The 23,226-nt window shown below is 33.2% G+C and overlaps 1 protein-coding gene across 1 annotated transcript in view; it reads left to right on the forward strand.

Annotated features, from left to right (window-relative positions):
- The first annotated feature begins 908 nt into the window (after positions 1–908).
- LOC148608394 (BCAS3 microtubule associated cell migration factor-like) overlaps positions 909–23,226 on the forward strand; it is a 34,993-nt gene continuing 12,675 nt past the window's right edge. Inside the window, exons 1-17 of the mRNA XM_088544028.1 lie at positions 909–1,066; positions 3,269–3,323; positions 4,536–4,611; positions 4,967–5,067; positions 6,212–6,293; positions 6,909–6,972; positions 9,640–9,750; positions 10,267–10,343; positions 11,090–11,166; positions 11,619–11,702; positions 12,238–12,402; positions 13,262–13,492; positions 14,997–15,090; positions 17,066–17,212; positions 17,970–18,245; positions 18,595–18,754; positions 20,511–20,611. Coding sequence (XP_088400154.1) covers positions 999–1,066; positions 3,269–3,323; positions 4,536–4,611; positions 4,967–5,067; positions 6,212–6,293; positions 6,909–6,972; positions 9,640–9,750; positions 10,267–10,343; positions 11,090–11,166; positions 11,619–11,702; positions 12,238–12,402; positions 13,262–13,492; positions 14,997–15,090; positions 17,066–17,212; positions 17,970–18,245; positions 18,595–18,754; positions 20,511–20,611 — 1,969 coding nt within the window. The 5' untranslated portion in view covers positions 909–998. The remainder of the gene's footprint in view (positions 1,067–3,268; positions 3,324–4,535; positions 4,612–4,966; positions 5,068–6,211; positions 6,294–6,908; positions 6,973–9,639; positions 9,751–10,266; positions 10,344–11,089; positions 11,167–11,618; positions 11,703–12,237; positions 12,403–13,261; positions 13,493–14,996; positions 15,091–17,065; positions 17,213–17,969; positions 18,246–18,594; positions 18,755–20,510; positions 20,612–23,226) is intronic.

Genomic DNA, 23,226 nt, shown 5'->3' on the forward strand with positions numbered 1-23,226 from the left:
TTTTTCCCGTAGAAAGATTTATATAATGAACAGTTTAAGTTTCAAAGGTGTTTTGGTTAACGCTGGATCTCACTATTAAATAAGTTGCAAAAGAGTGAAAAAATGTTATTGTATTTAATAGCCTTCCGGACTGTTTTTTTTTTTTTTTTTTTGTTTTTTTTTTTTTTTTTTGCATTCGTTTCTCAATCTATACCTTTTAAATTAAATTTGCTGTTCCTGGAAATGAAGAAAATTTAAAGCTTTGCTTTGGCGAATGGCCGAAGTAGGCAAATATCAAAGAGTTTAATGCCAAATTCAAAATTAATTTAATTCTAATATATATGCATAATGATTGGACTACCACTTTTTAACCACTTGTTTTTTATTTTAAAAAAAATGAATTAGGCTTCTATGGCGAATGAAGGTTGTTACCTAAACATTTCTGTGTGAATGTGTTTGTAACTCGATCGTGATTAAGTGAATGAATACATAATTAACTAACTAAAATTATTTAGTGATTCATTCTATATAAGAGAGCCGGTAAAACTTCGTTTTATCGAACTTCTGGACATTATCAGAGCTTCAGATTAATGAGTGGACATTCTATATCCATACATAGTGAAATAGAAAAAATCTTCTTCAACCAGATGTCTAAAAACACCATCAAATGATGATTATCATAGTCAGATCCAAGGTGTGTCCTATTATGCTGTCAATTTTTTCGTTGCAATATAGAGCAAAAAGTATATCGTGTCACAATGTCACAATATAGAGCAAAAACTATTCCGTGTCACGTGACAAAACGCACACCAACTAAATTTTGACCCGAAATCATGCCACTAATGAAAAAATTATGGAGCCGATAAAAAACTACGGATTGTGCACTGAGTTTCCACAGTCAACTTCCCGACATTATACACCGGAAGCGGAAAAGAACTTTACTTCGCGGACAAGTCAAAACAAAACTGACGTCATTTTGCAGAACATATCTTTGTTTACATTCTATTTTGAACTTTCAAATGGCTGCTGAATCACCCAGAAAACATATAAGATTCGTCAACAATGTGATAAGACCACAGCCATTTAGGTAATTGATTGATTTATCGCATATTTTCCACATTGTTTATAAAATTAGCCTGAACTGAGTATGGACTATAGATGACTGGATCAATATCCTTAACCCATTTTAATGTTCATCATAACCTTTCGTCAAATATGCAGTGTTCATTCCAGAAAATTGCTAATGGGGCCACTGCCCCTCGTGACAGTCAAACAGGGGGTCATTCTCAGAAAAAAGGGCCAATGTGGTTGTATGATATGATAGGGGTCATTTTTAGATAACAGGAGAGATTCAACCAACAAATACATTTTTGTAAGTTGTTTGTATACACTTTATAGTTTCATTATTAGGTTATAGACCTCCATGAATGAATAAAAAGATTTTGATAGATGTTGATTATATTTTATTATAACATTCTGCAGATTCAAATCGTCATTCATTTTGTTGTTGCAGCACCACTTAGAATCTCTCTGTTCTTATTGGGTTCATATCCTACCCAGGCCTATGGATATTCAGTTTCCATTTTTACTCGAAATTCATCAGGTTCGCTGGGCATGTCCATATTTATTAGGTGCCGTCAGCAGGGTCAGGGGAAACAGCCATGTTCCATGGGGCACCATCTGCAGTTTCTTTCAGTAGTATTGAACCGCATGCTAAAAAATTTGTAACTTTCATTTTTCTTGTTTACTATGAAATAGTCAAGGCATTGGCAATGTAAATATGGAAATGCATCTGCGCATGCAACCTATAAAAATCCAGAAATTCAGAGATTGACATACAGAATACTGATCACCTGCAGTGCCTACATGCAGTGCTTTTTGTGCGCCATACATAAAATATCTGGGTCAATGGGGTAAAGGCGCGGTCTGGAATGAACATTGAATACACCCTCAATTTTACTGCAAAATTCATTCTGCCTACAGACAAACCTGTGTATCTAGAAAATTATTAAGGCATAGCATTTCCTAGATATGATGCATCAGAAAAATAAGTTTTATGCAAAGAAAGATTAGACCACAGATTTTTATAGAAGACTGCTACAAAAATCGTTAATGAAACATTTACTAACTTCAGATAAAATAATATGAAAACCCACTTACAAGCAAGAGGTCTATTTTCCTCAGTCTAGAAAACAATAAGTACCATGAAAAGTGAGGCCCCAGTATAGTGGGTTATCCCCATTCCAGTGGTCAATATATTAAGCCTCCAATAAAAATTCAAATTAAAAATTGATGGATATGTTTTGTTTCTATACATATACATGTACATGTAACTTGGATATTTTTACATATTCAATTTTGAAAAAAATATTGATTGCAAATGCTAACCTACTTCAGGAATTGAAGAATGACCAGGGTCATTGGCTGTTGTTATTGTCATTTGTCTAACCTAGTTCTGGTGCAAAGGTGAAATTGTTGGTCATACATACATTTCATTATCATCTGACTTCAGTGAGGAATGCTTCGTACATAGCAAACCATTAATCAGTTTTGTTTATTTTATTGTAGGTTGAAGATCAGTGTTCAAATTTTAATTTAATTTTGAATGCATACTAGGATTTTAGAGGTGTACAGTAAATTACAATGGCAAACTTATAAAAGGAATATTATACCAAACATGTATATTGAATGTTGAGCTGATTTGAGTATGTTGGTAAACTCCCCTTGATCTGACCTTGATGATGTATGATCCACAGGTGCAGGCCCGTGTTCTTTGTTATAAAAAAAATCTGCATTTGTAATTGCACTGGAAATTTGTTGCACCAGAAATAGGTTAAACCACTGTTTACCTGCACAACTAATCCTTCATTGCATTAAACTGTTTTTTGAAGCAGCATCTTTAAACTTAGTAATTGTTTGGAAAAAGGTGAGGTAAATTTATGTGCTTCCAACTGTATTCCAAAATACAAAACACATGTTACGTATAGAAAGATTTGCATGAAAGGTCATTTATCAACCAGCAGTCACACATACATGTAGCTGTTGATGAGTACATGTATGTTCAAAAAAATATTGAAAAGTGCACAGTATGCAAAAAAATGAACTGCCTACTATTAATAAACAGGCATGATAAGAAACTACAGAATTACATGGCTGCTGGTGTTATTTTTAAATCCCTAGATCAATATTACTTTTTTTCAGCATAAAGTGTCAGATTTTGGTTATTCACATTGCTACTTAGTTAAGTATATGATACATGTATGCTACTTAAACTAGTTATGTATTTCAGTGACAAGACTGTGATGGAAAATGTGGTGGACTTTATATCTGATGTTGTTCCACAGGTAATGACAACATTCACAAGATTTACAGATAGCATCTTGGTAACCCCTGAAATTCAATATAGCATCTTGCATCTAAAAATTATAGCATCATATTTGTATAGGACCCAATGGGTAGTTCTTTTGGGATAGCATCCCCATATAAAAAAAAGTAGCATTAGGGCAATGTATTGCTGTATGGCCCTGTAGAGATCACTGATTCATATCGCATTGTAATGGTTGTTTACCTCAAACACTTCTCTCTGAGTACACAATACATCAAGATGAATGTACATTTAACAAATCTCATGTTTATTCAATTTTAAATACATCATAGATTTTGGTTATAAAAAAACTAAGAACTATCTTTAATGACGTACAAGAATATGACCTTGCTTAAGTTATTTCAATTGTTTGGTTCATAGTAAAATTCTTTATTAGTAAGTTTGGCATCACAAGCAAATACAAATGCTTTTTACATATGTCTCACTTGTATTTCTTCTGACATCGTCTTTCTCACCTGTATCTCTTCTGACATCATCTTTATCACCAGTATCTCTTCTGACATCATCTCTATCACCAGTATATCTTCTGACATCATCTTTCTCACCCGTATCTCTTCTGGCATAGTCTTTCTCACCCATATCTCTTCTGACATCATCTTTCTCGCTCGTATTTCTTCTGACATCTTTTTTTAAGACTTGTTATGGTTTCCTGTCATTCCTTATTTATGGTGAGCACCACAAAGTGGTGTGATCTCTATGGTTAAGTGACTGTCCTTATGTAGAAACTTTAACATTTTCTTAAGCAAACAAATAAAGTGTTTGATTAAAGATCACATCTCAGTAAAAATAAGTTAATATTTTCTGATATTCTTGAGGTATTTTCTTATTTTTTTATCAAATAAAAAGAAAATTTAGCTTTGATCATATTATTCAAATCAGAGCATGATAGCTGAAATTCTTAGAAAGGAAAGGCATTTATTAACTTCTTGAAATAGACGTTAGTCTAAAATATTTGATGGGCATTTCTTTACATTATAGATTGTGTAAATATTGCTGTTTTCCTAAGAGAACTGACATTGGTCCAGATATATTATATACAAATTATTAAACTTTAAAAGAAATGGATATTGCTGTAGCTGCTCATGAGGATAAAATGAAATTTGAAGTATGGTAAATTACAAGGCACTTGCTTTTATAGGCAATGCCTACTCCATATTAATTCTGTTTATAGGCCTACACAGGAAGTCAAAAGGTTGATGACAAGGAAAAGATTCAGTGGATAAGATTTGAAAAGTCTGATATTAATGGTAACTATATGTGTACAAGTATGAATGGTAATATATAAACATGTGCATCATTTTGGTAACAAAAACTGAAAGGAGTGCATGATAAGTCTTGGTTTGAAGAAGAGACCACTGTTGTTATCTTTTAGGAAAGTACAGTAGTGATAACCATTTCTTTGTGTGACCATCTTTTTACAAAGAGCTTTACAAAGTAAGGTGCTTATTATTTATTAATATTATAAATACACCCCTTAATTTCATTTGAGAAAAGTGTTGGATTATTCCCATGGACATGTATAAAATTTTTAAGTAAGTAAGTAAGTAAGTAAGTGAAAAATAGTTCACAAACAACATTACTCATGTTTATATTTCTTTATAGATATAGCACGGAACCCTGACTTTACAGTTGGGGAGAACAAAGGAATCCCTCTATTACTGATTCTTGGATACAGCAATGGTGTACAGTTATGGAATGTTATGGTAATCTATCTTTGCCAAACCCTTAATAAACAGTATACTTATTAAACCAAATCCTGAACAGTTAACCTATTTAAACCAAACCCTGTATACACAGTGAATTTATTTAAATACACCATGAATACAAAGTGAATCTATCTAAATACACAATATACCTATCTAAATACACCCTGAATACGCAATATGCCTATCAAAATACACCCTGAATACGCAATATACCTATCTAAATACACCCTGAATATGCAATATACGTATCTAAATACACCCTGAATATGCAATATACTTATCTAAATACACCATGAATACACAATATACTTATCTAAATACACCCTGAATACGCAATATACGTATCTAAATACACCCTGAATATGCAATATACTTATCTAAATACACCATGAATACACAATATACTTATCTAAATACACCATGACTACACAATATACCCATCTAAATACACCCTGAATACACAATATACCTATCTAAATACACAATATACCCATCTAAATAATCCCTGAATACACAATAAACCTATCTAAATACACCATGAATACACAATATACTTATCTAAATACACCATGAATACACCATATACTTGTCTAAGTACACCATGAATACACAATATACCCATCTAAATACACCATGAATACACAATATACCTATCTAAATACACCCTGAATACACAATATACCCATCTAAATACACCCTGAATACGCAATATACCTATCTAAATACACCCTGAATACACATTATACTTATCTAAATACTCCATGAATATACAAAATACACCCTGAATACAAAGAGAACCTATCTAAATATACCCTGAATACACAATATACCTATTTAAACCAAACCCTCAATACACAGTGTAACTATCCACACCTATCCCTTGATACACAAAGAACCAAAGTTCTTAGTTTACCTTTAATGCTTGAATTAGCATTTCTATAGTTAAAAGTCAAAAATGTTTTCTGTCACATTAAAGCATTGAATAGTTGGCTTGATTCTTTTATTTTCCTATATTTGTCATCTTAAGAGGTATTTTTTGTTACATAATTGAAGAATTTGAAGATACTGATTTACTATCTAATCTAACTTACTTCATACTTTTCATACACTGTCAATACCTATGGTTGGTCTTTTATTCCAGCCTAACGGGGAAGCCCAAGAGGTATATTCTGTGAGGCAGGGACCAGTCAGGTTACTTAGAGTTCTACCATCTCCTTCTCCAGGTAGTGTATACAGAAAATTGAATTAGACTTTAAAAGGTTCATTGTTGTCTAAATTAGTGACCAAAATTGTCCATTTCTGTTCAAAGGTTTTAGCTTTCATAGTTCATCATTCCATCAAAGTTTATTTGTCTTTTTTGGCACAAACATGATTTTCCCTAGCTTTAAAGCAAAATTTCTGTTATTTTGTTTTAAGATTTCACTATTAGAATTTCTATTTTACATGTTTATTTACTTCCAATGTTGCCAATATCCACTTAGTTCACCCGGTAAAATGCTGTCTGTATGTCATTGATAGAACTCGGTAAAATTGCAATTCTATGTAAAGGTTGTACTGATATCATGTGTGCACTCCTCAATCCTTCTTAAACAAGGATGAACTAGGTATGGTTTAATTGGGGTAACAAAAGTAAAAAATAGGAATTAATTCTCTAAGAAGAGTTTTTTGTTAAAATACTTCTTTCTATAAGATACGAGATATGTAAAAGTGGAAACAGGGAAGAAAAAATAGAAATGAAAAAAACCAAGAATGGATCCATGTTTCTTATATTTTGTATTAAAAAGAAAATTGTGCTTTTGAATTTTAACTTTCAAAAACGTATGGATAATTTTTTTCAGTATTTGGTGAGAATGATCTTTTTGCCAACAGACGACCATTGATAGCTGTGTGTGATACTTCAAGGTAGATTATCAATGTTATGGTTTATAACTCTAGTTTAATGATAACAAGTGAAGAACTCTGTTGTTGGGGAGAATCCTATAGGAGTCTATTGTTCAGGAGAATCCTAAGGGAGCCTGTTGTTCAGGAGAATCCTATAGGAGTCTGTTGTTCTGAAGAATCCTATAGGAGTCTGTTGTTCAGGAGAATCCTATAGGAGTCTATTGTTCAGGAGAATCTTATAGGAGCCTGTTGTTCAGGAGAATCCTATAGGAGTCTGTTGTTCTGAAGAATCCTATGGGAGTCTGTTGTTCAGGAGAATCCTATGGGAGTCTATTGTTCAGGGGAATCGTAAGGGAGCCTGTTGTTCAGGATAATCGAATAGGAGTCTGTTGTTCTGAAGAATCCTATAGGAGCCTGTTGTTCAGGAGAATCCTATAGGAGTCTATTGTTCAGGAGAATCCTATGGGAGCCTGTTGTTCTGAAGAATCCTATGGGAGCCTGTTGTTAAGGAGAATCCTATAGGAGTCTGTTGTTCAGGAGAATCCTGTAGGAGTCTGTTGTTCAGGAGAATCCTGTAGGTGTCTATTGTTCTGAAGAATCCTGTAGGAGTCTGTTGTTCAGGAGAATCCTATAGGAGTCTGTTGTTCAGGAGAATCCTATAGGTGTCTATGGTGTTTTTCTGCAAAATAACAATTTGTAAATTGTATCCTTCTATTAAGTCATCAAATTACATCTCATTCTGAACTTAGTTTGATGATTTCGACAAAAACAACAACTAACTTGAATTGTATTATGCTCTACACCAGATATCAGGCACATTAAGTTTTACTGCTGAAAGATTTTTTCCAGTAATTTTTCTTCTGGCAAATCTCAGCAATCCTTTATCAGCAAAAGTTGAAATTTGATATGTAGCTTCAGCTTGACCGGTTCTTTTTATGTCTTTAAGATTTGGTCTGAAGCTTCAGTATCCTTATTATATCCCCTGAAAATGAAGTTTGGGGGATTATATAGGTACTTTCATCCTGTCTGTCATTCTGTCCAACCATCTGTCTGTCCTTCTGTCTGTTCAAACATTTTCTTAGCTGCTAACAGCTCTGTTGTAAAATTTAGTGGGATGTAACATAACCACATGGAGATGTACATACTGTCTGAAATTTATGTTTTGACAAAAATTGTAGTAACTTACATTTTTCAGCAAAACATGGTCTTGTGTGTCCGCAACTCCTCCTCTTAGACTTGCAGGATTGTTATGAAACTCAATGGGGTGTTAGATTACTATATTGGGATGTGCATATTATCAGGAATTTATGTTTGGGCAAAAATTGTAGAAATAATGTCTGTTGGACTTAGGCGTATTTCACCAAAACTTGGTTTCATGTGTTGTCTGCAACTCTTCCTCAACAACTTGGAGTATTGTAATGGAACTTAGTGGGGTATTTAATTACCATATTAGGATGTGCATATTGTCAGGAATTTATGTTCAAAGTAAATTTGCTGTCAAATTCTGTCATTGTGTTGTCAACAACAAAAAAGAGTACTGATTTTGGTTTGGAGTTGGGGGTTTTAGAAATGGCAGCAAAATTGGGTGTCAGTGTTTAATTATCCCCCATAAAAATTTTGTCTAATTTATATCACATGTCCACATTTTTTCTATAATGTATAGGGTTCAACAGGCTATGGGGGTATTAGTCCTGTTACGGGCAATATTTAGTTTATATTTTGTGTCCAACATTCATCTTAGTGCCATATTCATTTCCTGTTTAATATATCTTCAAATTTTAGGTGATACATGACCAAACATCAGTGTCCTATGAACGCATTTCTCCAATCTTTTTTTTTAGCTCACCTTATTAAGGCCATGTTAGCTATTGCCATCGCCATTTGTCGTTGTTAACTTTTCTTTAAAAAATCTCCTCTGAAACCATTCAGTGGATTATTATAAAACTTGGTCACCAGGGTATTTACTTTGTGAATAATTATGTTGGTTATTTAGATCAAGCATAAATTATGGCTACCATTGCCTTTTTTTAGACAAGTCATCAATTTCTACACATATCTCAAAAACTATGAGAGATATTGGAAATTAAATGTGATCTTCCTGCTTCAACTTGGAGAGCCTTAAGTTACCATAGTCTCCATCGGGTCAATGTTGTAAGATAACTCCTTCATAGAGGTATTGCCCTTGAAGGCGAAAAATGGTATATTTTGCAGTTTTTATAAGTAGAACAAAATTTTTGTTCATGAAATAATCCTTATGATTTAGCTTACAAAAGTCTTTATTGAGTCAAAGTTGTAGGCTACTCCTTGTTAGTTTTTTTTTTATTATGGATATCATGTGTTAAACTTTTAATCACAATCTAAACTCTGAACTGTATTAAGCTTGAATGTTGCCCCAACTGTTCAGGGTTTGACTGCTCCATCTGTATCAAGTAAATTGAAGCTGCATCCCTGATAACTATAATAGATAGAAAAAAACTTTTGATTGATGAAATGATCCATATGATAGTCCTATGCATCAAATTGATGTTGTAGGATGACTCCTTGTTAGCGTTATTGCCCTTGAAAAGTGAAAAATGAACCAGGTGAGCGATTAAAACCCCTGGGAGCCTCTAGTTATAAAAAAATATCATTACATATGAACAAAATAAAAGTTTTTAAGTTTTTAGTGTGTGTTTTTTGCTTTTCCAGTGCTGGTCAGCCATACTGTGCAGTTAAGTTTGTTTCACTGAAGACAGGAGATGAAGTTCACAATGTCAGCTTCAAAAGTTATCAAGTGGTTAATATAGAGTGCAATAGAAGGTAATGTGGACAATATACTGGTTGGCCTGAATAAAACAATCAGAAATGGATAGATCTTCTAGTATATGATTATTAATTACTGATTAAACAAGTTGTTTTTTTACAAATTCAAAGTTTTTAAAGGTACTTAAAATATTGAAATTTGATTTCCCAGAATTCCCAATTTACATGAATAATGTTAAAAAATTATTAAATCCATAACTGTAAAACAAATATACATCGTGTTCTGACCTCTGACCCTTTTTGCCTGTACATCGTGTTCTGACCTCTGACCCTCTGTCTGAAAATATTTTGTTAAAGTTTGAAAAGATTTGGTTAAGAATGAGGTAGTTTTTAGTGTTTACTGATAGACAGAAGTGTGTCTAAATTCTAGGCAGGTGTTTCATACTTTTATTTTTAGCTACTGAAACACTGCAGTATAGTGTAGTTATTACACCATTGTCTCATTGAAATTTAATCAGTTTGTTTATTTACCACTAAGGATGAAAAACTTAAAAACCAGTGTATCAATTACAGAGTTGTGGTTGTGGTGTTCAAAGAAAAGATATGTGTATTTGATGCTGCCACTCTGAAACAGAGATTCTGGATCACAGGTATTGTTCATATGGGAGAGAAATACCATATTTTTCCATGTATTCTTCACACTTTTTTTTCAATTTTTTCTTTTATCTCCATGTGGTCTTCTGCTGGTGATTTTTCTTCGCCTCCCAATGTATGTTTTACATGGTAATTAATTTTTTGTCAATCTCCCTTGCGAAGAAGGCGGTACACGGAAAACACGAAACAATACAGTTGTTACATTTTTGCATTGATGTATATGTTCAGAGTATCAAATCTACAAATGAATATATAAGAAAGCATTTGACTGCACTTTATAATATTAAAGTGTTTAATATAGTGTGTAGCATACTGAAATTTGCAATAGTGTTGTGATTATATCATATGATTGGTATTTTTGAATTAAGAAAATAAATGCCACAAAAATAATTTCTTTAACATCTACAAAGGATATTTCACTTAAGGTTGTTCAAAATATAACCCCAGTTGACAGAATTTAGAATTTCATATGAAGATTTTAAAATTTGATACTTTTTAGGGTTGTTCTTTTACCAAGTAATTCAAGTTCCCTAATACATCTAAACAACTTATTTTTTTTTTTTAACAAACATTAGTTTTCTGTTCAGAACCTTTTGGATAACATCATTATTTGACTTCTTCCTTATTTGCTAGACTCTCTTAATATACAAAAAAAAAACATTTTTACCAAGTAATATTTATATATGTATTATGTCTATCAAAATAATTCTAAGGTATGAGCTGATCAAAATCTCTCTTACAGATTGTTACCCAAGTCCTGGTCCTACAGACAACCCAGTAGCTCTTGGTAGTAGATGGCTGGCTTATGCCGATAAAAGAGTAGGTCTATATTAGCATCTTGTCAAAGACTGAAAATTGTTGTGAAGAAAGACTTGTATGAATTTCAGGAAAAAGGGTTAGCAACATCCTGTAGGTATTATGTACAGATGTCTGAAACAAGAACAACTCAAAATTGTCCTGTCAGAAATGACCTACATAATTGTGAAGTGTTTGAACTTTAAATCTAGAATAGAGTCATTATTTGAGTTAAAATTTCAGTGTCCCTCATAGGCAAAGACTAAAATCATGATATCAGTTACTTTGGAATTTGATTTTCCCTAGCAATTGAATCAAACCATAGAAAATACTTACCTAGAATTTAGATTTTTTTTACATATAAAGTATATGAGAAACATTTTTAATTAATATATGACATTTCATTAGAAAAAGAATATGTTAACAAAATATGAATAGGAATGTGGATGAAGTACTAACTGTATTGTTTTTCACAGTTAGTTCCCCTACATCAGTCCTTTGGTGGGATGTCTGGAGATGGTGCTCAGTCTTATGCTGCAACAGTCATCAGTGCTGCTAAGGTTTATACCATATACAATATCAACTTTTACTGTTGTAATATTTGACACCCTTTACTCTGCAGATGATACTGAAAAACTTGTACATCTTATGCCAACAAATTTCAACATATAAGTATTACTAATGAGTATGTGTATCCAATTCATTTCTGCCACTTTAATTAAGCCAGACATTTATGGTTAACCTAGTATTACATTGAATTTAGGTGTTCCATTACAGGAAGGGCATCTCCAAAATGAATGTTATAGACTCATCTCTTCTAGTATATAATAATAATGTCTTCTCAAGACAATATTGTAGTGTGCATTCTCCTAACATTTCTTTGTTCATATTTTCACATTTTTTATGATTTACAAAGAGTATTAAATATTTCAAAAATGATACTTTTCATTATTTTTAAAGCATGGAAAATAAATTTCGTTCTTTGTTTATAGTATTTTTGATGTATATAATGACCTCTATTGGTAAGCAAAAAATTGTTATAGAATGATTGAAATGAACCAATTGAATAATTTTTTTTATTTCTTATGTTTTTAGGGAGCTTTTAAGGGTCTGTCAGTGTTTGGTGAGGCAGTGGTGAGTAATTTGACAGGGAGTAAACAATCTACCACTCCAAAGAAGTCAGATTCCACACAGATAGATAATGGGAACAGACCAGGCATAGTTTCTATTGTAGATTTACAGAACATCCATGGGGACCATGTAAGTTTCATGTCTGAAAACAGTAGAAATGTGTTAATTTATGTCATAATAAATGTTTGTTTACCTGAAACATTACAAATCATTTCAAGGTCTGTAATTGCATCTTACATTTTTCAAATCCAGCTTGGTGTGGTACTTGTGATTTCTTGTGTGTCAACATTTAATTGGTTTTTGTCTCGTCTGCGATGAATTTTGCAGAAGGCGAGACTAAGATATTTTGAGTCCAGCATCCACTTTCAAATTTTCTCGTTCAGTTTTCTGATATGAACCACTTTAGCTATGTCAATCAAACTTGGTATGCACTTGCATTAACATCACTCTACCACAATTCATTATCCATTGCGTGCATATGCCCCCGCACTCAAAGTCTATTGACTTTAAGATTATCACTTAGTCACAGTTCCAAACAATAAACAATACCTGAGGAATCTGTCCACTTTTGAAGGTGTCAAATGGTTGAACTGATATTATATATTGTCCATAATATATAAAACACTGTCACCATCAATTCAGTTTTGAAAGAGTAATCAAGGGAACCAAGGTTATAGCGGTAATCAAAAGAATGTAATCCAGGGACAAAGACCAGACATGGAAAACAGACATACACAACAAAGAACATAAAGTAACTAAAATCATAAATACAAAGTAACAAAAGTAAATGAGCAACTCGGACTCCACTAAAAACTGGGAGCATGGACCAGGTGCACTGGTAGGGTAAGCGTCCTCTGCTTTTCTAGAAACACCCGCCGAGTTGCTCATAAAAAGTCACAGCATATGATGTGCACAGCATCTATGTGCAACAGAGGAGACATATCTATGTGATAAAAGTTTATATTATGATAAAAACATCTTATTTCAGTACTGTGTATCAGATGATGGTGAAGATGACACACTTGTTGCCCATTTCCATGCCCATGCCAATGAGCCGATCTCCCACATGATATTTGACCCTGCTGGAACGCTGTTATTGACTGCCTGTAAACTAGGACATAATTTCCATGTATTCAGGATAATGGCACATCCATGTAGCTCCTCATTAGGGGCTGTCCATCATCTGTATACATTACATAGAGGGGACACAACTGCTAAGGTTTGTACCAGCTGTTACTCAAACTGCAACAAAGTTTGCATATTGTTTGGAAAATATAACATGTGAAAAAATCAACCTGTAGACAGAAAACTGGTAAACATGAGAAAGATGATAATTATTTCACCCAGTGTTATGATTATATATTACTATTACTAATGTTTCTACTCACTGCAGAAAGAATATACAGTCGATCCTTGTTAAGTTGAAGGCACCAGGCAAATGTGTTTGAGTTATCCAATGTTTGAGTAATCATGGGCAGAGTATAACACAGAAAAGTTTAGTCAATGATTGTTTCCCCCTTTTATTACTTTGTTGCACTTTTACATGTACATGTTGTTGAATTTATCAGGGTACTTTGCGATGTTTTACCTTTCATATTGAAATATAGTTTTTGTGTGTTGAAAATTATGTTTGAAATACTGAACACCAAGTGTTTTAGGGAAAATTACTTTTTATTTTTTGCTAAATCGAAAACATGATTAGTACATAACATGCTGCCTTGAATGACTCACAATCAGGAGTATTGTCAAACTATGTGCACTACATCACTATGATATAATTACAGATTCATTATCCAAACGCATGTAGTCATTGAAGTACGCTTACTTTCGTGTTTGATGTGTAATAAAATGTTAAGATACCATTTCAACAAATACAATTCATATGTACTTTCATCATTATTATCTAAATATCCAATACGACTGATGGTGTAGATTCCATAGTGTGATAAAAAATATTGTTTCTTCTCTCACTATGGGAGCTAGATAATTTGGATTGATTAAATACATTTACACAAATCAATCATGAAGGTGTCAATGAGTAATTATACAAGCCACAATAATTGCTGTAAAAACAAACTTCAATAATGGTTTGCAATCAGTTTTCCAACTAAGTAGTTTACTTTGAGACATTAGGGTTATTTAACCTTGGAACCCTATCCAGGGATTTAACCTTGGAACCCTATCCAGGGGACTGGTTGAAAACCTTCAGTTCCCCAAGATTTTCATTCATTCGAGTAATCTGAGGTAAAATTGTATAGGAGTAAGGGCAGTTTTACATAAACTCAGAAATTAGTTTGAATGATTAAGATTTTGACTGTTCAGAGTTTGACATATTGAGGTTCCACTGTAGTAATCTTTAGAAAGATTTTTATTTGATCCAAAAACATATTTGTGCCAAGTTTCTCCATTAGATAATATTGAAGTTATACGATGAGAAACTGTTTTGAAATAATTACTTGGCGTCCGTCATTGTCGTTAACAATTTATTCAAACATCTTCTCCTCTGAAACTACTTGACCAATTAGAACCAAACTTGGTATGACTGTTCATTAGGATGTTCTGCATAGAACTGATTTAGGGATTTTTCTGTCTTTTGAATCTCTCCTTAGTTTTAATTCTAAATCTGAGGGAGAAAAATGCTTTTTAAAGAATTCTATTAATGGACCAAATATATTTTCACTAATAAACACGCTTTAACTTCATCATGAATTTTCCATTTTTAGGTGATAGATATGGCATTTAGTCAAGACAGTAGATGGGTCACAGTTAGTACCCATAGGGGTACCACTCATGTATTTCCTGTTACTCCATATGGAGGTAAGATAATTAAGCAGTCACTCAGTAACTTTGCATAGTGGGTGAAAAAAGTCACCTGTTGATGATTGATCATTCAAGGAACATAATTTCTTAACAGAAGCAAGCTTGGATTGTGTGTAACCATTTACCTTATACATTTGAATAATATCTTTTTTCCTGTTTGAAGTGAAAGATATGAAACGATTTTTGTTTAAGGAAGAAATTATTTTCAAAACAATAGTTTAAAAGTCTCTAAATTATATGTTGTCCCCAAAGGGAAAGGGGTTTACTATTTTATCTCATTTCATCTGTCCATTTAAAAGTAATATATTGGTAGCATTTTTCTTAGGAACAATTTCCTATCTATTTAATGGCATAACTGTATTTTATAAACAGTTATTATACCTCTTGCAAACAAAGTTTAGGGGGTATAATAGGAATCACCCCGTCTATCTGTCCATCTGTCAGTCTGTCCACATTTCTTGTAAGCACAACTCCTCATGAACCACTCTAGAAATTTTAATGAAATTTTATAGAAAGGTTGGGTATCAAATATAGATGTACATGAAGGAATATAATCGCTCTTAGGACTCTAAAGGGAGATAATCCAAGTTAATTGTTTTAAATGTTACAACCTTGTAAGTGCAACTCCTCCTAAACCGATCAAGGATTTCGATGAATTTTATAGAAAGGTTAGGTATCAAATGTAGATGTACATGAAGGAATATAATTACTGTCAGAGGACTCCAAAGGGAGATAATCCATATTAAGGGTTTTACTCAGTAAAACCTTGTAAGTGCAACTCCTCCTATGCTGCTCAAGGGATTTTAATGAAATTTTATAGGATGGTTGGGCATCATATGTAGATGTGCATGATAGAATATAATTACTGTTTGATGACACCAAAGGGAGATAATCCAATAAGCATTTACATTCAAGTCCATTTGAAGCAGGGGATATTCTTTGTAATCTTGCTCACAGTATTTCTAGTTTTAAATGGTTATATTTTTGTCACTCTTTTTCTCATTATCAACAATTAATACTACTTGATTTTTTGGTTAGCAACTTTAATTAATGGTCCAATACTTAATAAACCAATACATGTATGAGATCTGTTACAGTCGATATCCAATTAAAGAACTTGTTCAATGGGTCTGATTGAAAGAAAGCAAATTTTAAATTCACAACAATTTCTCACGAAATAGACAAGAGTAATTCTATTTTTTTTTACCTCTGAGATATCCTTACCTCGCCTGTGGGTGAGATAAACCACATGATATTTGTGACGTCACAATAAAATGTCTTATGATGTCCCTTAAATTTAAAGACATTTTGGCAAGCAGAGCATACTTAATTGGTGTAATAATCACAAAATTAAATCTAAAAGTGAAGAAAAGAATCAAACACTGCTAGAAAATGCAAGAAATCTCAGACACCCTCAGGTAGGATTTCAATGTTCTTTAACTCACAGAACCTCTTTAGAGAAATTGAAATGTTACCCTTGGGTACCTGAGATTTCGCTGTCTTGCATTCTCTTAATTTCTCCTTCAGACCATGACCTCTTGCATTGTAAATGTAAGTCAAGACTCTACCGTCTGAGATAAAGCCTCGTCTTCCTGAAGTTAAACTTTTAGTATAGATACATGTGTATGGTTTTTATACCCTCGGTTCCATATTGGGGTATATAGTGATCATGGTGTATGCCCTTCCATCTGTACTTCAGCAATGGGGTATCCTTCTCATTTCTTCCTATCACTTTTCCTACACCACTGAATGGAATTAAATGTAACTTTAATAACATTTTTATTACATTTTCATATATAATTAGGCATCTAAATTTTAGTTTTAATCCGAGACAATTTGCAACTTTCACATAGAAAAACACTTTGTCATTAGTTAAGTAGATATCAATTAAATGATCTTTGTTCACAGTTTTTCTGCTCATTGTTAGATGTATCATGTGTTAACTGACAATAATAAATGTATATTCCATCAGGTAACATCAATGTAAGAACACACTGTAAAGCCAGGGTAGTGAATAGAGCTAGTCGATTTCATAAAAGTGCTGGTATAGATGATATGGATCATGCTAGAAGTGATAGACATAGTCCAATCTTATCTGGTAGTCCTGGTTCCACATCGGGTAGGTCTAATTATCTTGCCATAAGGTAGGTATGACTATCGTGCCATAAGGTAGGTCTGATTATCATGCCATAAGACACAGTCTGTGACCCCTATTTTAGCACTCATTACAATTTTCTTATCTAATTATTAAACTAAAAGGGAAATACCACCTTTTCATTAAGTTAGGTTCTTATGATAAATTATACCCACGTAAACAAAAAATAAATAACCTTTAATGCAAAATGCACTTTTATAAAATGCTCAAGGCTATGCAAAGTTCGAAACCTTTGAAATATAAGTGGATAGCCGTCTTGCAGAGCTCTCCTATCTGAAGGAAGATCATAGCCAGATTTTATTGATTTTTACCGAAAGCTTCAATTTAATTTTAATGAACATTTAACAGATTAGTTTTGATATTTATGACTTGCACAATAACATGGTCTTCTCTTTTAATAGTGATGTAATATGTCATGCTAGATACTGGTCTGTCTGTCTATGGCTTCAATGGTTTTTTATAACCTGTGATTTACTTTGAAGCTCTAGAGTTACCACTTTTTTGGTCAAACTGCACAGCGACTTTTCTTCTCTTGAAAAACCATGAGCTCACAATTTTTTGGTATGTTTAATTCTTAAAGTGACATATATTTCCCTTTCACTGCCTAGATTATGCCTTTCAGTTGAAAAAATAGAGCTGTGAAAAATCTGAATCCAGAATTATGTTGTATTATGCCTGCTCTTTGACTATCAATTTTTTTACCTTAGATTATCATTTTCAGGTAACTATGACAACTACCCAAGTCTTATAAGACAAAATGCTTTGAACAACAACCTGGAAAATCCTCGACTGCCTCCATACCCCCATGCTACACAGACTTACCCCATGGCACAGATAAAACAACCTTTGATCTTAGCTACAGGTCTAGGGAGTAAGTCACAGAGTCCCACCCACACATCACCAGGGGGCAAGGACAATGTACTGGTAGTTAATGCCTGTTTCTCTACACCTAGACTGTGGATTGGTGGAAACCCTAATGTATCTGTTGAGCATAGAGGTAAGTCTGAAAAATGTATTCTTATCAAATAATAAATAACTTTGTTTAGATAATCTTAATTGATTAAACAACTTACTTATTTTTATTTTCCGTAAAATAATTTTTATTAGAAACATGCCCACCTTAACCGGAAAAATGTATCCATTTATTGATACATTTTTGTTCCTTTCCTTCCTAACAACTAAAGCAATTGAAATCATTATCTAAACACTACAAACTAAGATTGTTTTTGTATTCCTTGGAGTTTTTGATAACTTTATTGGATACAATGTTGTAAATGACTAATTACTGTAAAAATAAACCAGACTGATACTAATCCAATGTATACTAATACTATATTATTTTGAAGAAGGGAAACGAGTCGTAGATTCACTATTTGTGATGAGTCAAACTGGTTTCCTGTCAGAGTATATACTGGAGCCAAGGGCTAAATCAGGTGTAGACAAGGTTTCAGGTGACAGTCCTTTAGAGCTAGTTGTTACTGGATATACACAGTGGAATCTTCAGAGGTAACTATGACGATAACAGTATGTGAACCAACCTATAAAACTATTATTATCAGTCAAATAGTTGGGTATAGGAACTACTGTCAAGGTACTTTTATTCCTTGGTTCCAATTTCCTCTTCATTGGGAATCAAATTTCATGATTAACCAGACCCGTGAAAACCACAAAAATTGGAACCTCACAAACAATAATACTTTCACAATATTACATTTATTTCCAAGTTATATAACAAGAAAATTTGATCAGCACATTCAAATGAAGCAAATTGACTATTCTATCTACAACCTATGTACATGTATAACTGTATACACGATAAGAGTATTGTAGAAAAATACAGCCGGTGTGTAAGGAACAGGATAAAATACAGCCTGTGTGTGCATGAGTCTAAGGAACAGGTTAAATACAGCCTGTGTGTGTATGAGTCTAAGGGACACGGTAAAATACAGCCTGTGTGTGTATGAGACTAAGGTTTAGGGTAAAATACAGCCTGTGTGTGTTTGAGTCTAAGGGACACGGTAAAATACAGCCTGTGTGCGTATCAGACTGAGGTTTAGGGTAAAATACAGCCTTTGTGCGTATCAGACTGAGGTTTAGGGTAAAATACAGCCTGTGTGTGTATGAGTCTAAGGAACAGGTAAAATACAGCCTGTGTGTGCATGAGACTAAGGAACAGGTTAAATACAGCCTGTGTGTATGAGACTGAGGTTCAGGGTAAAATACAGCCTGTGTGTGCATGAGACTAAGGTTCAAGGTATAATACAGCCTGTGTGTGCTTTAGACTAAGGAACAGGGTAAAGTACAGCCTGTGTGTACATGAGACTAAGGAACAGGTTTAATAGAGCTTGTGTGTGCACGAGACTAAGGTTCAGGGTAAAATACAGCCTGTGTGTGCATGAGACTAAGGTTCAGGGTAAAATACAGCCTGTGTGTGCATGAGACTAAGGTTCAGGGTAAAATACAGCCTGTGTGTGCATGAGACTAAGGAACCATGTAAAATGCCAGGATTCACCCATCATTCTCTACATCCTGCACACAAAGTACACAAACAGGCTGTATTTTTCCACACTATTGGTTTTATCCTGCAATGTAAAAAGCAATTTAAATTGTTTTAAGGTCAAGGTAGAATTTATTTAATTATATTTTTTCTATGTTGTGCCACACTCTACCAATTTCATATTATTAGGCTGACAGCATGCATGTGGAATCATTTGCCTCATTTTAGATAATGCAGGACATGGCTTAAAATGTACACATTAGACCATGAATGCATGACAATTATAAATGAACAAGTATACTAAGTTGTAGTCATAAAACTATTATGAAGAGGGACTTTAAGGTATGGAAACATTTCTCAGCATAATGACAAAATCAGGGAACCAAAAGGGAACCAGGATTTGTACAGTAATCAAAATAATTCAAGTATAACAACGAGATATGAAAAATAGACATAAATACAACAAAGAACTTGAAATAACAAAAAAAAAAGTAAATGAGCAGCCAGGATTCATTGTAGAAATACCATGGACTTGTGGAATAAAAAGGTCTCTGGCACACTTCCTATAGCTATTGCTTTTATCTTCAGTGTTCTTTACCAATTATTGCTATCTAATCTTTTTAACCTTTATACTTAATGAACCTACATGTTTACAGATAATTTTGTCATCTCTTTCAAGCTAGAACTTCTTAATATTCATTGTGTAAATAACTAATTTACATTAAAACCAGATTTATGATTATTTTTAATGAATTTTCTTCTCAGACCAAAAGCATCAGAAGAGATAAAACCACCTCTGACCAACAACAACCCCTTACTGTTATCATGTGAAGCCATACTTTCTCAACAACCATCAGCTCTCTGTGGTGAGTACAGCGATTTAGCTAGCGCTTGTCATTTTCGCCATTTACGAAAGGATTTCATAAATGACATAAATGGTTAAGATCGTTTTCATCACTTAAAATTTGTAAAGTGTATAAAAAAAATTCCATTCAAAAAGTATTTCAGATAAATTTTCATCACCTTAAATAAAAATGTTGTTAAAAACTGTCAATTGTCACCCGGCCTTCCGCTCTGACAAGTTTATGACCCCAAGCTTGGTAATTACTTGGTCAAACATGTGTGAAGTACATTTTATTGCTGTTAACCTGGCATCCCTGATATGTGCATCAATAATAATCCTTTAAAATAACAATAATTTATCAATCGTTTGATCATTAGGACCACAAAAGATAATCCCAGGGTTCTCACTCAACTTCAGCCGGTCGTTTTCGACCACCAAAAAAAGCCTCGAGTTGACTCGAGACATTTCTGCTTTTAAGTACGTTTAAAATATAACTTATACATATCCTTATTTGAAGGATTAGTCATGTTAAATGATTTTGATCTTTAATGGATACCGACGGATTTTAATCCCATATAAAAAAAAACCTTCACGAACCTTGCAACATATATATAGCTATCTATTTTTAGAAATTTAAATGCACACAAAAACAATGTCTCTGATGTGTGACTGGTCATCTCATGGATTTCAATTAATTTTAATGCAATAGTTGACAGTAAGAAAGTATTAATCAACAATAGATATTTATTTTATGATTCTCTTTTCTTCTTGAAACAAAATCACAATGATTTCGAACGTCTTCAATTCTACTCATGATCTTGGGACAAAGGTCACTAAAAAATTACCCCCAGCAGTAAGATATCACGCAGCAACTGCTTACAGAGTGCAACATTCTACAGTTGACTATGCCAATGTGGCCAACCTCCTTTCTATCTGTCTAGTTTCTGTGTTATCTTCTGGTGACTGTGAGAGGATTTAGTAGGTACTATCTGATCAAGACCTATCTTAGGAACAGGCTCAAGGTTTCATCAATCAATTCTCTTCTAAAGATCTGTCTCTATCCTTCTGATTTGAGGAGTTTTAGGTTGAAGAGGGCTTTAGAGGTGTGGTGTTTGGCAAAGGACTGGAGGATTTTCTCTTGTTAGTTGAGTGTCAGATCATACCATAATAGTAGCTGTTGTCAAATAGTAGCTATTTTTAGACTGAATGCATCAAAACTTTGTCATGATGTACAAAAATTTCTATTTTACTATTTTTCTAATAGTAACTATTTTATTTTATTAAGTAACACATGTTTTCTTATAGAAAATAACAGTTATTTTGTTGTAATATTTATTGTATTTATTGTTATGCCTGTATCTGTAAACTTAAAATGAATATATTAAGATTGTTTGTGTCTTTAGTTTATGATACTTTTATTTACAAAATTCTGCTGCCCATAATATGTCATTCGTGCTCTATGCAAAAGTGAATAAAGCCCTCAAAATCCTACCTAAAACCCTGTGAGTACATATATACAGACAAGGTGATTGCTCCCATTCGATTTATATCTGTTTACCGCTATATGTTGTCATCTGAAGCCAAACTCGCTGAACAATAGTAAGTTCTCTGTGGTGAGTGTATTTATCTGTTTACCTCTTGTGAGGCCATACTTACTCACCAGCCCTCAGTGAGTATATGGTGAGTACATATACATCTCATTATTTCCTTGATTTGACAAGTGGAAGGCATTTGGTGGTCTGTCTGTCTGTCTGTTGCTCCATCAACATCTTGTTTGTATTAATTTTATGACTGACAAGTTTTCCTGACTGGATGGATATTCAAATAGTGAAGGTGTAACAAAAGTGAATCCTTCACTAAATGATCTTGAATTGAAGACAAGGACAAACATCAAAATGGCTATTTCAATAATGGGTCTTAGTTGAATATTTATATATGTTGCTGGCAGTTAGTGTTAATAATGTCACAAAAACAATCATCAGATGCCTGTTTCCACTGTCAGACTGTATATAGATAGTATGTGAAATGAAGTACTAACATAGGAGAAATAGGTATTTAATCCTGTCTGTTGTCAGGGCAATACAAGAATTGAAGAAATGGTGCTCTGACTGAACACTGAAGGGTACACCTTTAAGTGATTTTCTTATATTTCAACAATTCTTTTTTCCAAAAAACAGAAGGGTACATGCCCAGCCTTGATCTGCCTTTGGTCTTGACAATAACACAATGATACATAAAGAAAAAAAAAACAATACACATGTACACACACCAGGAAATTAATTATTCAATGGCAAAGGTAATTTTCTGAAATACTTAAATAAAACTTTCATAGTTAATTTGTTTTGACATTTGTGAACAAAGCATTTTAACATTTAGGCTTTTTGTTTAAATTCATTTTGATTGTTCAGATTAATTTTATTGCCAGTCCGTCCATCGTCAACACTTCAGACAATATCTCAAAAATACTTTCACCAACTTTTATGAAACTTTGGTGAATTGTTCATATCTATTGACATAAGCTCCCTTTCGATTTTTATTAATTTCAGATTTTTCGTTTCCGTGTAATGAATTTTTATACTTAAAAAAAGGCGGAAAGGCCAAGGAAATTTATTTGTTTAGAAATCATTGAAAACGGAC

This window comes from Perna viridis, chromosome 9 (assembly GCF_037379345.1).
Source record: "Perna viridis isolate PV_CMFRI_1.1 ecotype Kerala chromosome 9, ASM3737934v1, whole genome shotgun sequence".
In the NCBI taxonomy this organism is placed as follows: Eukaryota; Metazoa; Mollusca; class Bivalvia; order Mytilida; family Mytilidae; genus Perna; species Perna viridis.